We start from the raw sequence: 16774 nt of genomic DNA on the forward strand, positions 1-16774 counted from the left end.
ATGAATAGATAACATGCCATCTCTTTGGTGTGGTGTTTTTACATACATAGTTAATGAGCACATGCTACAGAAGATTTAGAAAATAAACAGTAAGAAAATAGAATATCCAGAATCATCAAAAAGAATGTATCTCCAAATTGTTCATTTTATTTATTAATTTTTCCTGGACTCTGATACATATGCATTATAAGGGCAAATTCTGTTCTCTACCTTTGGAAATATAACTCATTTATTCATACCATTACAATTCTAGTGTTTGTTTATCCTTTAAAAGTGTTTTGCATTGGTCACTTTTTACATTTAAGGAATATTTGCATGTCTTTGTATCTCTTTAGAAATGATTGAAAATCATTTTCTAAAAATTCAATGGCAATGTGTTTCTACTAAAAGTATGAGAAGAGCTATGTTTCTACCCTTACTATATATTCTAATTTTCTTGAACCCTTTATTCTAAAATAAGGAAATCCTAAGCTTACATTTCCTTAGCCAGGTATGGAATTAATATTTTTATTACCTATAAACTATTAACATTCTTCTTCCAACTCTTCATTCTTTGGGTATCTACTGGAGAATAGTGTTATATATTAATGCATATATTGTAAATTTTGTGGTTTTCTTTTTGATATTAAGAAATAACTTTGAATAACATTTTATTTCTTAAAAGTTTTCTGTTTAACCACTAATCTGTTATTATTAATATTACTTCGCTTGTGTGTGCATGTGTGTGCAGTGCAAATATATGGAGGTCATAAGACAACTTTGTGGGACCTGTTGTCTCTTTCAATTCTACATGGGTTACATGGGTTCCTGCAATTGAACTCAGGTCTGGATGTTTGTGGTATGACAGGCATCTTTACCTGCTAAGCCATGTCATCAGCATTCATCACCTATTTTTTAATTCACTTACAATGTGAAATATATGAGAAGCTGAATTTTTGTTGTAAAATGCATTTATACTTGGGGATATATTGATGTGCATTTTTCCTTAGAATAATCTTTCTTGTCCATTAATTAAATAAAATATATACCCATGTTTTTTTGTTGTTGTTGTTGTTAAAGGTTTTTAACACTCAGTATCCTTTTAAACGTTTTTTATTTAAAGCATAAAGAAGAGTAAAATTTCTTCACTAATACTGTAACAGTGCATGCTATGCTTTTGTGTATCATTACACAGGATATTTCTCTCTGTGTATGCCTTATGTGTATTTATATATGCATATAAATATAAATTAGTGCAAATATTCTGATATATTGTTAGTTTCATATTAAAGGCATACAGGTCTGTTAGATCATTGTCTCAGTTAGGGTTTCTATTGCTGTGGTGGAACACCATGACCAAAGGCAAGTTGGAGAGGAAAGGTTTATTTGGCTATATTTCCACAGAGTAGCCTATCATCAAAGGGAACCAGGACAGGAACTCAAACAGGGCAGGATCCTGGAAGCAGGAACCGCTGCAGAGACCTTGGAGAGGTGCTTCTTGATGGCTTGCTCCCCCTAGGTTACTCAGCCTCTTATCTTTCAGATCCCACCAGCCCAGAGATGGCACCACCCACAATGGGCTGGGCCCTCCTCCATCAATCACTAATAAAGAAAATGCCATACATGCTTGCCTACAGCTTGATCCTTTGGAGGTGTTTTCTAAATTGAGGTTTGCTTGCAACTGATGACTCTTGCTTAGGTCAAGTTGACATAAAACCAGCCAGTATAATTGTGTTACCTACATTTCTGATTTTGGTATGTTTGTAGGGTTTTTTTTCCTACCAAGAGACATATTTTGAAGATCGTCAATATTTTCATAATTTTAATCTCCATTTAGGAAAGTTATTGCTAATGATATTTTTTGAATTTTACTAAATAGGCTTGCCAGAACCCAAAAAGGACCATATTTTCCAAGGCTTGACACAGGACCAGGGATTTTACACATCCAAAGACTTTTTGCCACTTGTTGCCAAAGGCAGTAAAACAGGTAAAACCTATTGTATTCTGTCTCAGTGTTGTATGTGTTTCCCCAAGCATTATAAATTTATATTAAACTCAAACTCAGTAGGATATTGTTCATATCTTATCTGGATCCTTGAATAGACATCACCAAGGTAAAAACATTAAAAAGCCAATACTACAGTTTGCAAGAATCATCAAATCACCTATTCTTCCAAGAAAGTATCACGATAAGGTATTTTTTTTATTGTATTACATGTATTACAAAGTGCATCATGAAAAATTAATTCAAAATAAAAAGCCTTCAGCAAACATTGGAAGAGATTCTAGCAATAAGGGTGAGATTTCTAGTTTGGGAGCTATTTTAAAGTAGAGTGAGTCTTCTCGTGTCTGGCGTGATGTGTGTCTGCAGAGGCAGGAAGATCAAGGACTCTACTGGAGCAGTAATTCTAAGCAGTTAAAGCAGGACAGTTTGATAGACACCCTATTATTTTAACTACCCCAAGAAGAACAACCTGAAGGGAAGACTATTCCAAATTAGTGCCCTTGTCTTGATGATGAAAAATGCTGTAGCATTTTTTTAAAACTAGATGAGCTAAATCTTCTAAGCATTTAGTTTGAAGAAGACTGAGACATAGCTGTTCCTACATCTAATTATTTGTGGAAATGATAAACAAGCAAACACACAAAAATCTCACAAAACTTATGTTTCCTTTTTCCTTGCAAAATTAAACAGACAAGAAACTTTCTGTATTAAATTACTTGAAAGTTAATGACAGCGAAGGAAAACGTCCATGTCTGCCTCCCAGCCCTGATTCCTGGAAGCTTGTGTTTTTTCCACAGGAAGATCATAGTGCAGCAAGCTTGTATTTTAGTATCACAGAATGCCAATTGTCTAATCCCAAACAAAATGTCTTCCAAACAAAATGATTATATTTGTGAAATTATAGGTCTAGCCATCATCTGGGGTGGAATATCAAAAATTATAGTAATTTATCTTATCAGCCGTTTATAATACAGTACTGATAACAGAGTACTCTCTAGTACAGAACACAAATAGAATTTCCTTTCCTTCAAACATCTTCATAAGATTACCAGATCTTCCTATAGGTGCTCTCAAAATGGACACCTGGGAAGTCATATTTCTTGAGCTAGTGGGACCACTCAGCAAGTAGAAGTACTTTATTTGTAGGCCTGACACATGAATTTCATCCATGGAGCTTACAACATGTGGCAGGAAAGAAACTACACCCAAAGATGTTTTCTGACCTCCCCATGCATACTGTGACATGTGAATGCCTGCCTACACACAAGCACAAAATTAATTAAGTAAATTAAACAGATTTAAGAGAAACCACATTTTCTTTATTTTCCCATTTTACAGAAACATCCAGAGAAATTCAATAAAGGGAGAAATCTATATTAGAGTCATTCAACATGTTAATTTTAGAAGTTTACTAAATATAAAATATATAATAGAGCTATGTGAGAAATTATATAAAGCAGTCCAACAAAATGCTATAGATTGTGGGCTGAGATTATAAGGATTGCTTTGTTTTACTAATATACAGAAATCTAATTATGCAAATGTAAAAATACATATCATGACTTTGTTACAGTTTTAATTGATTCATCCTGTTTACTATGACTTAAATACTTTAAAAATGTTGCAGCAGTCCTAAAAGTTGAAAAAGGAAGCTAAGGGTACTGAGTATGAAATTACATGTATGAGCATATTTTAAAAATGGGAATAAAACTGTCTTTCAACGAAGCAGAATAATTTGATAGTGACACTCCACCCAGGAAAACCGCAAGATGCAATTTTACAGTGCTTTGAGTACAAGTATCTTTTGAGCTGTCATGCAGAAATGGTTTCTCTACTTGAAAATGGGGTTTTCCTTTCATCGTTCAGGAATGTGCGCCTGTCACTCTCCATTGCCATCCATACGGGGAGCCGTGATTGTGCTGGGAGCCGGAGATACTGCCTTTGACTGTGCAACGTCTGCTCTGCGCTGTGGAGCCCGTCGCGTGTTCATCGTCTTCAGAAAGGGCTTTGTTAATATTCGAGCTGTTCCAGAGGAGGTAAAGTAGAACCATCAGAGGAGATAGGAGTGGAATCCTGCAGATTTTAGGCAATGACACTGTTGGTATGCAATCCTAATTTAAATCACTGGACTGTCCCTAAAATGGACAGATGAAAAATAATTTAATTATGTGCTATATGCAATTATTTTCATTTTGACAGTCTACCTAAAAGGAACTTTTAAGTATTAATTTGAATAAAATGATACACGCATTTGGGTCAACACCACTGGTCTATCTTTTTGTCAGTATTACAGTATGTTTGAAGAGTATTCTAATTAGTAACTGTCAAATCTGCTAAGACTTCCATAACCTCAAAAATCTGCATTTTTATAGAATGTGTGGATGCTATATGAATGTTATAATTGGAGACAGTTAAGAAGTTAAGATCCCCAAAGCCCAACTAGCGATGAGGATACACACACACACACACACACACACACACACACACACACACACTAGCATCAACTGATTCTGCTAGAAAGAAAATGAAATGAAGTTGCAGCACAGTTGTTGTTGCTGTTGTTGTTGAAGAGCCTTCATTCGAACACTGTTCAGATTTGGTATTTTAGTTGACTTACTAAAGACGACAGATTTAACATCATTTCATTGTGACTAGTCTTCTATAAAGCATCACCTGGCTGTGTTCACCAGGATCTCTTCAATTGTAATGCTATCAGAGAAAGGTACTATTTTATAAGGGATAATAGTTGTGAGGGTATAGATGGAGTATATTTATGGAAAGATAAATTACCCATTTTATTCAAATCAGCATTTTAAATTTCATTTACTTGAGAATGCCTGCACATGCTTGGAGTCTCTCTGTCTGGCAGGAATTATAACCGCAGTTGGTGGGTAATTTGTCACATGTAGATTAACCATAGTACAAATTGACCTCAGTAAATGATCAGTCACCACTAGTTCAGAGCTGGGTTTCAAATGTCAGTTTTACTCTGTGGGTTTTACTCCATCATATACTATTTATTTATTTATTTATTTATTTATTTATTTATTTATTTATTTATTGTGTACACAGAAGAGGATGCCAGATCTCATTACAGATGGTTGTGAGCCACCATGTGGTTGCTGGGAATTGAACTCAGGACCTTTGGAAGAGTGGTTGGCGCTCTTAACCTTTGATCCATCTCTCCAGCCCAAAATTGGATTTTTTTTTTTTTTTTGGTGCTGAGGATCAAACCAGGGCCTTGTGCTTGCTAGGCAAGCGCTCTACCACTGAGCTAAATCCCCAACCCCATATACTCTTTTAACATGCTTTTTTTCTCCCAAATCCAAGGTCATCTTCTAATCATAATAATCTTTTCTGGCATAAATGTTTAGACATTAATTAGTTCACTCACATGACTTTACAAATTTAAACAGCCAATTAAAAGAACAATGGGAACTATTTTTACTTATATTTACATTGCTATGCATAGTATAGGACTTAACAAACATGTGAAATACACTTTACACTAAGTATTTTGCATTTTCTTCATCTAATTCCTATGATGAAATAGCTTTCATGACCAAAAGTTTTTCCTTGATGGTTGGGAATAGAAGACAACTTGTATGTTGATATTCTATTTCTTATGACAAGTATAGTTAAGATAAAAAACAAAACTGTACAGAGCAAAGGTGTATTTTGCTTCAATGTTTAGGTCAAGGGCTGCTTGGAATCACCAATTTTTCTGTGTTGAGAGAACACTGGGGTAGAAACATGACATAGGAAAATCTGCTTACCTTAAAATGGCCATGAAACCTGGAAGGAACCAGAGGGTAGACAGGACAAAGATGAATTAATTAGAGTTATCCCTTCAGTAACATAGTTCTTCCAACTAGGTCCCATATCCTGCTGACTCCAGCACCTCCTAATTGCACCTTCAAGTGAGAAAGAAGTTTTTGCACACACACTTTTGGGAGAAAATTCCATATCCAAAACTTAACACCCCAATTGGCAGGATTAATTACTTCACTCCTCACAGTATCCTCATCTTCAATAATAAAGAATAATTGGCAAGTATTTCTGTCTTACACAAAACTCATGAAAAACTCAGACTGGACTTATTTAAGAAAGTAAAGGTGTGTATTCGTGCACCTTATGTTGACTGACTACCTCAAGTGACTTGAATATATCAGGGAGATGTTCATGGCCCCAGAAAGTTTATAAGGAAATAAACAGGGGACTAAACAAGTACTTAGTGTGCTTGTTTATATGGGAAATAAATATATTGTACCACCAGTAGTATATTGAAAAGTAATTTGTTCTGTGGAAAAACATTAGTGATATGGAGATATATACAGTGTAGGGGGTTGTGCGTGAGTGCAGAGATATCTGGAGTGTAGGAGGTTGTGCCTGAGTGCAGAGTGTGGTGGAGGAAAAGGCAAGATCTTCCACCTTACATAGGGCGGTATGATGGGTCTGATTAGTTTTCAGTATAGAAAAGATAACATTGACCTACTTAACTGTTCTCAGCCATAATAGAGGAAGTCTCCTAGGGAGTGCATGTGGTTAGAAAAGGATAAATGTGGACTACCTATAAGGATTGAGTACGGACTTGTGGGTATCACTGAGCTTCTACTTAGTATAAGGAACTGTTTTGAATTGTTCTGTGTACAGAATCATGAAGTCCTAAGATAACTTTTGGATTTACTACTCTGCTGAATTTTGATTATGAAATAGTAGAGACAAAACAAGGAGCCTAGTTAGTGGCTACTCAAACCTAGACTATTAGTATAACACGGTACAGAATGAAAGAGATTTCAGTCTAGGCATAACTCAGTAGAGGACCAGAACCAGTAGGATGCATATGGTCACAGAGTGGTAAGAGGAAGTAATGGGCCTCTGGGACACAATTGGTATGCTTACAGTGGAGCTTCAGTTGAACTCCATTTGTTCTGGGGCTTGGTTAAATATAGAACAACTGTTTCTTTGTTATTACCTTGCAAGGAACCAAAATTTTCATATATTCTTAAATTGATTGGACTTTTATTCATTAAAGCAAGGACTGTGTTCTCCCTTGCTCAGTTTTATCATTCCTCTTACCAAACATGTGAGTGCCACATATAAAATATTCAACAAACAATTGCATCAGTATTTTTTCTTGTACTAACCTTCCAGGTTAACTGAATTTTCTATCCCTAGAAGGCTCATATAGTAAATTTAGGCAAAGCCAGAACATAAAATATGTAATAAGTCATGCATTATTAGAGTGTATAAAGACCAAGCTTGAATATCTGGCCAGCGCCCATGGCATTTTTAATTTGATGACTCCAGAATTTATAAAGACCTCAATGTTCATTCATCATAGTTATCACTTGGTTTTGTATACTTCTATATAACACTCGAGGTTTGCAGGGGAAATGGGGTGTTAGCATGCTGGAGATTAAATACGTTTTATCTACTGCAATACATGGGATTTGAGAAATTATGCTCAGGAACAATTTTTTAACTAATATAAATGTCCCAATTTTTTCATGTTTCTCTAAGTTCTGATATGCTTCCTTCTCTCAAACATGTGTTTCTGCCACACACTATTTATTTCCTTAAAGTCAATGAGTATTGAAGAACATAACTTTTATGTTTCTTTTTCCTCAAAGTATATAGTATTTAATCATTTGGACTTGGGTGAAATTTGGAAATAACCTGGTTTGTCCATTAGTAAACTGCCTCATCATCACGCACTTCAGCATTCATATTCTAAAACTGCAATCCAATTCTCCTTCTTTGAGAGAGGAAAAGGCAGAGCAACAGAATGCTTTCTGAGCCTTTGGGAGCAGATGTGAATTATTGTAGAGGTTAATAACTTTGAGTATGGAATTGCTTGAGATAATGTGCCTTATGTGGTTGTCAACTTGTACCCCACAACTGGGAATGAAGATTTTAAACACTCACACTTAGAGAGGACTGTTTTCATTCAAGCCATCACAATGACCAGGAACAATATGCCTGGATCTAGAAATATTTCAGTCAATAAAACTAGGAAGCATTTCCAAATGAAGTTTTCAATGACAAATTACAAGCTGTTTTTCTAACAAATTACAAGCTGTTTTTCTAATGCATAGATTTTCAAAACTTCAAGTGGATTAAAAATCACCTCCTTAAATACAAACTGGTGGACTCTGTCCCCAGAGTTTCTGTCAAGAATAAGTTTGAGGTGGGCCTGAGAATTTGCATTTTAACAAGTTCCCTGGTGATGCTGAGACTGCTGGTCCACTACTCTAATGTATCATCAATGAGTTTCCAGCTGTCTAATTAGAACCATAAGCAGTGTGCTGTTTGGAGGCACTTTCCATCTTAGTTAGGAAAGCATTAATGCTGAAGGATATAGGTTTGATGAGATGAAGATAGGGAGGCATCATCAGCATATTGATGTAATCCTGATTCCAAATGTCTCTCAGGCTCCCTAGTGGCCTCACACACATGCTAAATAGGATGCTACTGACACACTAGCACTTCTCAGCCCTTAGTCCTTGGGGAAACCAGCCAATCACTCAGTGCTATCCTTTAAGAAGATGAGGGAAAATCTGTTAATAATTCCCTCCAGTACATTCTGCAAGCTTAAATAGGTGAGATTAAATTTCACAGGATAACAGAATCCCCCCAAATGCTGGTATTAAAAGCTGTTGACAGATCAGACAGAACTGCCAGAATGCTGTAGGCAGTTGGGAATCCCTAAAAGGAGGCACGAAGGTCAGGACTCAACAGACCTGCTTCACTTGATCAATTTAAACGATAAGGTTAAGGAAGGACTTTGTAGTTGTTATTGATTATGGCAGAAAAGCGTATGGCTGAAAATGAGTTTTAATATCAAATTCCATTCACAAAGAACATTGCAGGGATTTATTATTTACATACTTAGTTTTGAAGTAGCAGCAGAGCATGGTAGACCTATTACCGTTCTCTGTTGTGATGGCATCTCTATTATTCTCTCTGATTGTTTATCAGGGTAGTAATTGGTTTAATTAGATTTGGCTATTACCAAAAACTTCAGTTATTTAAAGGTTTGGCTGTCCTGATAATATTATTTTGATATAAATAAATATCTGCAGATCATTTGGTCCATTAGTCAAAAAAAAAAAAAGTTTTACTGTGATTTTTGAAATAATATATTTCCATATAAAAATATACCTATAATTGAATCTTTTTTTAGGACAATACAACATACCCCACAATTTGTCTTTTATGGAGCATTGCCTACAGTCCTCCTCTTTAGCATTTTTAAACATTATTATGTTAAAGCTAAACTCTTTGTTTAACTCTCTTTATCTTGCCTCCCACCCCATCTTCATGTATTTATTTATTTTCTTCTTTGTATAAGTAACAGATGCTTCCTAGCTTTTATTTAATTGTAAAAAGCATCAGCTTGGGATTATTCTTAGTAAATAACCTGTATAGGCTCACAGATTTAATTTTCCTCAGTAAGGGTGAGTCAGCAGCTCCTCTTCGGTGTTTGTCACCTGCGCATCATCTGAGAGCAATTCCTCACGGATCACAACCAGTGACTAGTTAGCAGGATTGGCCAAAGGGAGTTGAACAGACACAAATATACACACAACTGCCTCCAGGAAAATGAAGTTAATTAATGGCAGTTAGGGGCTCCCACGGTACTAACTAGTAAGTGCATATTGAATACTTTTCTATTGCAAGAATGACATTCCAGGAGTCTGAGTATGTTTTCCTGATGGAAAGTTGTGTTGATGCAGTGTAGTATGAGCAGGTGGAAAGAACTGGAAGTATTGAACTGAAAGTTGGAGCTCCTTGGTGGATGATTATAAAATCATGTCTGAATTTTCATCAGTGATATCACTATTGCAGCTACATGCTTTTCAAAGGATTCTTCCATTCCCCAAGTTTTATCATTTTAATATTCATAGAAAAATATGAGAGAGAGAGGACTGAAAACTGGCCAAGAGCCAACAAAAGTTCATGTTTATTCAAGATCGTGTATTTAAAAGCAATCCTCAAAATTCCATGGGGATTGTTGCATATGTTGGCTCTGGGTGTCTGTAGTGCTGGAAATGGTTTATTTTGGGGGAAGTTTTCCAAATCTCATATATATTCAAAATGTACATACTACACACTTATACACCTCGATAATATTTTATATATGTTTCAGATAAATTGTCACTTTACTTTTAACTGTAATATTTCATTTTTTCCCATTACATATATGATGGTTACTTTTAAATGACAGCTTGTCACAACCTAAAATAAGTTACAAAAATGATCTCAACTGAGTAGCTTTCTAGATTAGGCCTACCTGTCAGTGGTTGTCTTGTTTGTTTATTGATCTGGACCATTTAGGGTTATCACCATTTTCTAGGATGGTCTCTGAGATGTATAAAATGAAGATAAGCCACTGAGAGCAAACAAGCCAGCAGGTAGCATAGATGAATTTGCTTCCTGGCACTTAAAAGTTAACTGAGGACTAATAATAATGATAATAATAATAATGATAATAATAATAATTATGATAATAATAATAATAATAACTAAAGCCAGAAAACATGATGAAGCAATATATTAAAACATTAAATTTAATGAAAATATATCAGAAAAAGTGAAGACTTACATTTTATGGAAGAAGTCAGGCTTGTAATTTATATAAGAATTTTAATATTTAGTCGTTTCCAGATTGAAAAAGATACTTCCAAGACACCTAGTTATATAAGAACAGTTGTGTGTGTGTGTGTGTGTGTGTGTGTGTGTGTGTGTGTGTGTGAAATATTACAACAGCAGTAAGTCATGCTTTACTCTAGCTAAATCTAAGATGAAGAACAATGAGATCTAGTCAGGTTTAAAGAAATGTTATCAATCATAAATGAATAGTGTAAAATATTCTTTTCTTTCTAGAAGTGATGTATTTTATGATATCTGTGCAAAGTCACTTTATATCCTCTCAATAATTCCTTACATTACACATCTAGTATTGCAACTCAATAGTAACCCAGTCCGGCTAGTCAGGAAATCAGTTAAGGGACTACTATATTTATCAGAAGTTTAACACAGTTCTCATATGGAGTAATGCTTCTTTGTGTTCAAAATGCTTGCATTTTGAAGAGTTTTAAGAAAGAATCGCCTATAAATTATGACTTACTGATTGTAGGTCAAGCCAGTGGAGTATAGATTTTAAAATGTAGTGCCTTATATTATTCATTCACTGTTAATTTGTGTACCAAAAATTATAAGGCAGGCAGCCAAAATGCCAGTACAAATGAGGGAGAAGCCCAAAAGATATCATCCCTTGTTGAATAACTATTTGCAGTTTGTGTCTGCTGAGAGAGGGAGGGTCAGTTTTCTTCAGAAGTGGGGCCCCTACTATGCTAGATGGCTGCTTACCCATGAGCATATGGATAGCATTGACTGGACTCAGTCAGTTATTAAAAATTAAGAAAACATAAATTTTGGACGGAGACATTATTGAGGCAGAATCTCAGAGCTTATAGAAGTCAGGGACATAATGTTGGATTTGATCAAAATACATACTATATATGCATAGAATTTTCAAAGAATAAATAACATATATTTTAAAATTATAAAATAGATAAAAGTTGTCCAATAAAATAAGGAGTATAAGAGTGCATGTAAGTAGCTAAAATGTACTCGGTTCCTTTATCCTCTTTTTTCCCTTTGATAACCAAAATAACTAGGTAATTAAATTTTAAATTCAAACTAGCATGACTGGTATTATTTTGTTTTAAGGTTTATTACTAATTTGGTGGGTAGAAGTAAAAAGAAGGTGTCAGGTGACCAAGAAGAAGTACATTATCACTAATAGTTCTGATCTTCCAGTATTTGTGTTAATTCAGGTCAAGCTGACTCTAAAAAGTGTGAATAGTTCCACCTTTCACACAAAAGACAGCCTTATTACAAAACATCTCATTTTTTTTTTTTTTACTTAGTTACACAGTGTATGTGACTGCAAAGCTTCCTGCTCCCTCATTTTCTAGGAGGAATACCCTGCCCAATACATGTCATAGATAATAATGCCCTCATTTGAAATCAGCAGGTTTGTTTTCCAGGAAAATGTTTATAAGGGAATTTCAACATGTCTCATTTACTGTAGAGATGAGCTTCGTTCTCTCTTCCAGACTTGTCATGAGAGAGAGAGAGAAAGAGAGAGAGAGAGAGAGAGAGAGAGAGAGAGAGAAAGAGCGCATTCCAGAATTCTCACAGCTAGCTCATTCCCACTAGACTGTTCTTAATTATTATTTAGATTAATTTCAAATTTAGCTTGAGTAGCATATTTTCTACTCTATCCTTTGATGTCCATTAAAAATGCATTTATTACTATTGTATAAGTATATGGTGTGTCTGTGTATATGAGAAAGGAGACAGACACATACAGATACATTCATACACATATACAAGTAAGTAGTGTTACAAGTTATGAAGCTTACTCCATGTATAGCACAACCCATATTTGATCAGCGTCACTGTGTCTACACATTATTAATATTTTTAATAAATGAAATGTTAGGTTTCTGAACATCTAGGCCCATCTATTCACTTTTATGTAACATTCGAGTTTAGCACAAACCATGAGCAGATCAGGTCAGCAAGAACACCACGCTCTTGATAGTCAGTCTCCATTGTTATACTTTAGATGAGACTTCCACTCCAAATACAACATAAAAAATAGGCATAAAGCCAAGGGGTAAGGTGTGGTAGGTGAATTCAAATATTCAAAATTGTAGTCTTCCAGAATAAGGCTTAATCTGATTGGTTCTCTTTATCTAGCAGGATTCTTCCTAAAGACAGGTTAGGGTGATTAGATGTTATCTCAACCATGGCAGAGAATGAGGAAGATGATCAGACTAGAAGGCATCATATATCAAAGGTTAGGAATTTTGATAAGGTAAATTAAAAGATATCCTTCTGGATCTGGATTTCATGAGCAAGTATACAAACGAGCATAGACAAAGGTTCAGAAATACAACTAAAATAAGGCCAAGTAGAGATTTGTCATGTTATTTACTGAACACAACTGCTGACTTTTTTTGACAATATGAGATTTTTGAAAAGAAAATTTTATTAAGAGATTTCTATTCATTTTACATATCAATCTCAGATTCCCCTGTCCTCCCTCTTCCCACACCCCAGCCTTCCCCGCAAACCACCCCCTATTCCCATTTCCTCCAAGGCAAGGTCTCCCATGGAGAGTCAGCAGAGCCTGGTACATTCTATTGAGGTAGGTCAAAGCCCCTCTTCCCTGAACCAAGGCTGTGCAAAGTGTCTCACCATAGGCATTGGGTTCCAAAAAGCTGGCTCATGCACTACGGACAGGTTCCAGTCCCACTGCCTGGGGCCCTCCTAAATAGTTCAAGCTAAACAATTGTCACTATGAAAAAAAAGTTTTTAAAGGCAAGCATTAATTTGTTACCTGTGACAACTTATACCAATTTTGAAGATAGAAGCTACTTAATATTGGGTTCAAATTATGCATGGAGGGACTGTGTAACCATAAATATTTGTAGTGTATCCAACAATTTCACAGTGATGAAATACGATCTTTTCCAAGATTAACACAGGCCAAGAAGATTACTAAGCAATTTTGATTACAAATAACTTCTTTTTGGTACTTGTGTTCTTACCAGATTAATAGTTAAATATATTGATTTCAAGCTTTCTTTTTATAGAGAATATTGTTTCTTCACATTGCTTGTTAAACTTTGGCATAATTAGAAGTTATTCTAGAATTTAATATATGCTGGTTTTGATTCTGCTCATTATGGTTTATAAGCTATGCTTTCCTTGCCTATATGCAATCTAAAAATGAGTTGACATCATCCTTTTAATTATAGTAAATTAAGTTGTTTCATAATTTCTGCTGTATGATGCCTGTAATATTAATCAGACCAAATCATCACATTACATAAAGTTAATCATTAAAATGATTATCATTATTGCATGCTGTAGTGAACTATTTTTATTTTACTTAGCTTCAACTACATATCTTTCCTAAATATGGAAGTGAAAATCAAAGCCAAGCATTTTTTTTTTAACTTTTTAATACTGTGTGAAAAGGTGACAAACTGACTTGTTGAATAAAGCTTTTAAACACTGGAAAATTGATGCTGTGTACTACCATATTCCCTTGAGTATTTATTTATGAGGATAAGAGGGAGAGAAGTTTGTATGTTCGTTGGATGTACCAATTGCCCCCATGTACAAATAGTGTGATTTCTTGACTATGAAATGTCCCATTCAGACTCCTGTGTTAAACACTTGGTCGTTAGCAAGCAGTACTGTTTGGTGGTGTTCTGTGAACATCTGAGGATGAGTCTAGATAAATGATGTCGACCACTGTGATCAGGTCCTGGTAAATTTTTTTTTGCCTTGAACACTTTTCTGTGTATCTGTTTCCATGCTTCTCTGTCTCTGTAACTCCCTGCCTCCTGGTCTGCTCCCTGTCCACCATGAGTTTTAAAATTTTTTCTACCACAAGATCCTCTGCCACAATGTGCTACCCAAGCACATGAGGCCAAACAACCATGGATTGAATAAACCTTCTAAAAGCATGAGTTAAAATAAGTCTTCCCTTCCATATAATATTCTTTCAAGATTTTTGAGAACAATGATAAGAAAGTTAACTGATACATACAAGTCTGCCAAAAATATAAACATAAAAAAATATAAATATGCTGTGACAACTCCATTTCTGTATCAGATTCTCATACTTCCTGATTATTAATGTTCATTAACAAACTTCAAGTTTGAAGATGACATAGCACTGCATTTGTGAATTACTTAGCTTAGAAAGCTAACTTCTATGAATAGAAAAATATTTGAGTATACACATAGACAATTGATCAGCCTGATCCATCATTTCCTAATAGTAACTGACAATAGAGAAATTACCATTATTTTTCACTCTGTAAGGTAGGATTATGACCAGGTAGTATATCTTCTCCACAACCATCTGATTATACTTGGAGGGTTTTTAAAGCCATTCACTGAGATCTACTACTACTTAGTTTTATTTTCATTAACTTGGATATCTTTCAGGCTTTTGTAATCACTTATCACTCATTCTGGTAAAAAAAAAATCCTTTGAAGTTTGTTGTGTGCAAGTCCATTGAACAGAAATAAATAGGATGGTGCCCTATCTTGATGCTCTTGAATGTAACATTCTGCCTGGCATTCATCTGAAAGTACATTTGTTTGAAATTATCTGTCATTGACTAATTGAATATCACTCTTGGACACTGGAGAAAGAATTTAAATAATATATTCTTTCTCAATTTAAAGAGTTTTATGGTGTAGTTTTCTATTTGTTATGCAAAGTTAAACACTTTTATTTTTCTACCTTAGAAAGCATGTTCTTTGTCTCTTTATTCCACACATGAAACCTGCTTTGTCCCTAATTTGACCTTTATCTAGGTTCAAGAAGTCTCTCTTAACTCATTCATGGGACTGCCTTCATAAACCTATTCCTTGGTTCCTGTCTTTCATGATTGAAGGCACTTCTACATTTATGTAAACTGGGAGACTTGACTCTCTTCCTGTCTGATGAAGCTCTCTATACTTCCAACTTCCAGACCTGTGGCTTTGCCACTTCCTCTTATACTTGTGTCATCAGGTCTCAGAACATGACTCACAGTCATACTGAGTATGGAGGAGAGGAAGCCCAGAGTGAATAAAGTTCTGATCAAATGTGTATTGTTGACTTGAGTCAACCATGCCAAGAACTCCAGAACCTCAGACCCATGGGAAAATGGCAAAGCCTTCCCCTGCAGAGTCAGCTTCAGAGGAAATGGCAAAGCCTTCTCCAGTTCCTTGTGTGGAAGTTGACAATATATGAAGAAAATGTCTACCATAGCCCTCTCACCCTGGATATTTATGGTCAGAGAACTGCTCCCCTATAACTACTGCTCCTACTGAATTAGCTAAAACTATTTCCTTGATATACCTCTATACCAAAAACCCTGCCTCCGTGATTTAAGGGTATGCAATAACCAACCCTACATCTCTGTTCTGTTGTGTATCATCAGCATGCTAAGTTTTTGGAGTTGCTTTCATTTGTCCATCAGAGAGACCAGTCCATCCAACCGCAGCTTTTTCTGTGTGCCTGTGTTCAACCCTTAAACACTTGGCAGTGTTTTTCATTCCCTGAGGCAGGCCCAAGTCTCTGGAATCATGCAGATGCAGTGAAAGTTCTGATTCACACCATGCAGAACACTGGTTCTCCTTGCACAAAATGAAGATCACACAGAAGTTGCTTTCAGCCAAATTAGAATGTTACCTAAATAAGTATTGTCATCCTTTAATATATTTTTGATATGGTGCCTTTCCTCTCCAAAGGAGAAATACATGCTTTATAGCACAGGTGTAGAATGCTTATAAGCAAAAGTGTTTCAGATTTGGGATTCTTCAAAAGAAAAAATAGACTATTTGCATATGCATTATTACCTCTCCTGGGTGTTTGGTCTGTAAAATCAAAAGGATGAATAGCATTGTGCTGGCCTTTCACACAACAAAAGGAAGAAAATGTTGGTTTGAGGCAACGTTCTGTAATAATTCATACATAACTGTCATAAAGTATCTTTAGTCAGAACATAAAATGTTATAGGTTAAGTATTGAAAAGGATACCTACTACTATCATTTATAATTATCAGGAAAATCTACTAAGGTGTGATTAGGCTGACAAGATGGCTTGGCAGATACAGACAAGCGACAACAAATCTGATGCCTGGAGTTTGATTTCCAGGACACACATGGTGGAAGGGGAGAACTATCTCATTCAAGTTGGC

At 35.4% G+C, this 16774-nt stretch overlaps 1 protein-coding gene across 1 annotated transcript in view; it reads left to right on the top strand.

Annotated features, from left to right (window-relative positions):
- Positions 1–16774, top strand: part of Dpyd (dihydropyrimidine dehydrogenase) — an 851011-nt gene that overhangs the window by 356482 nt on the left and 477755 nt on the right. The window contains exons 9-10 of the mRNA XM_036191420.1: positions 1859–1966; positions 3851–4020. Coding sequence (XP_036047313.1) covers positions 1859–1966; positions 3851–4020 — 278 coding nt within the window. The remainder of the gene's footprint in view (positions 1–1858; positions 1967–3850; positions 4021–16774) is intronic.

The sequence above is a fragment of the Onychomys torridus genome, chromosome 6 (assembly GCF_903995425.1).
Source record: "Onychomys torridus chromosome 6, mOncTor1.1, whole genome shotgun sequence".
Taxonomy (NCBI): Eukaryota; Metazoa; Chordata; class Mammalia; order Rodentia; family Cricetidae; genus Onychomys; species Onychomys torridus.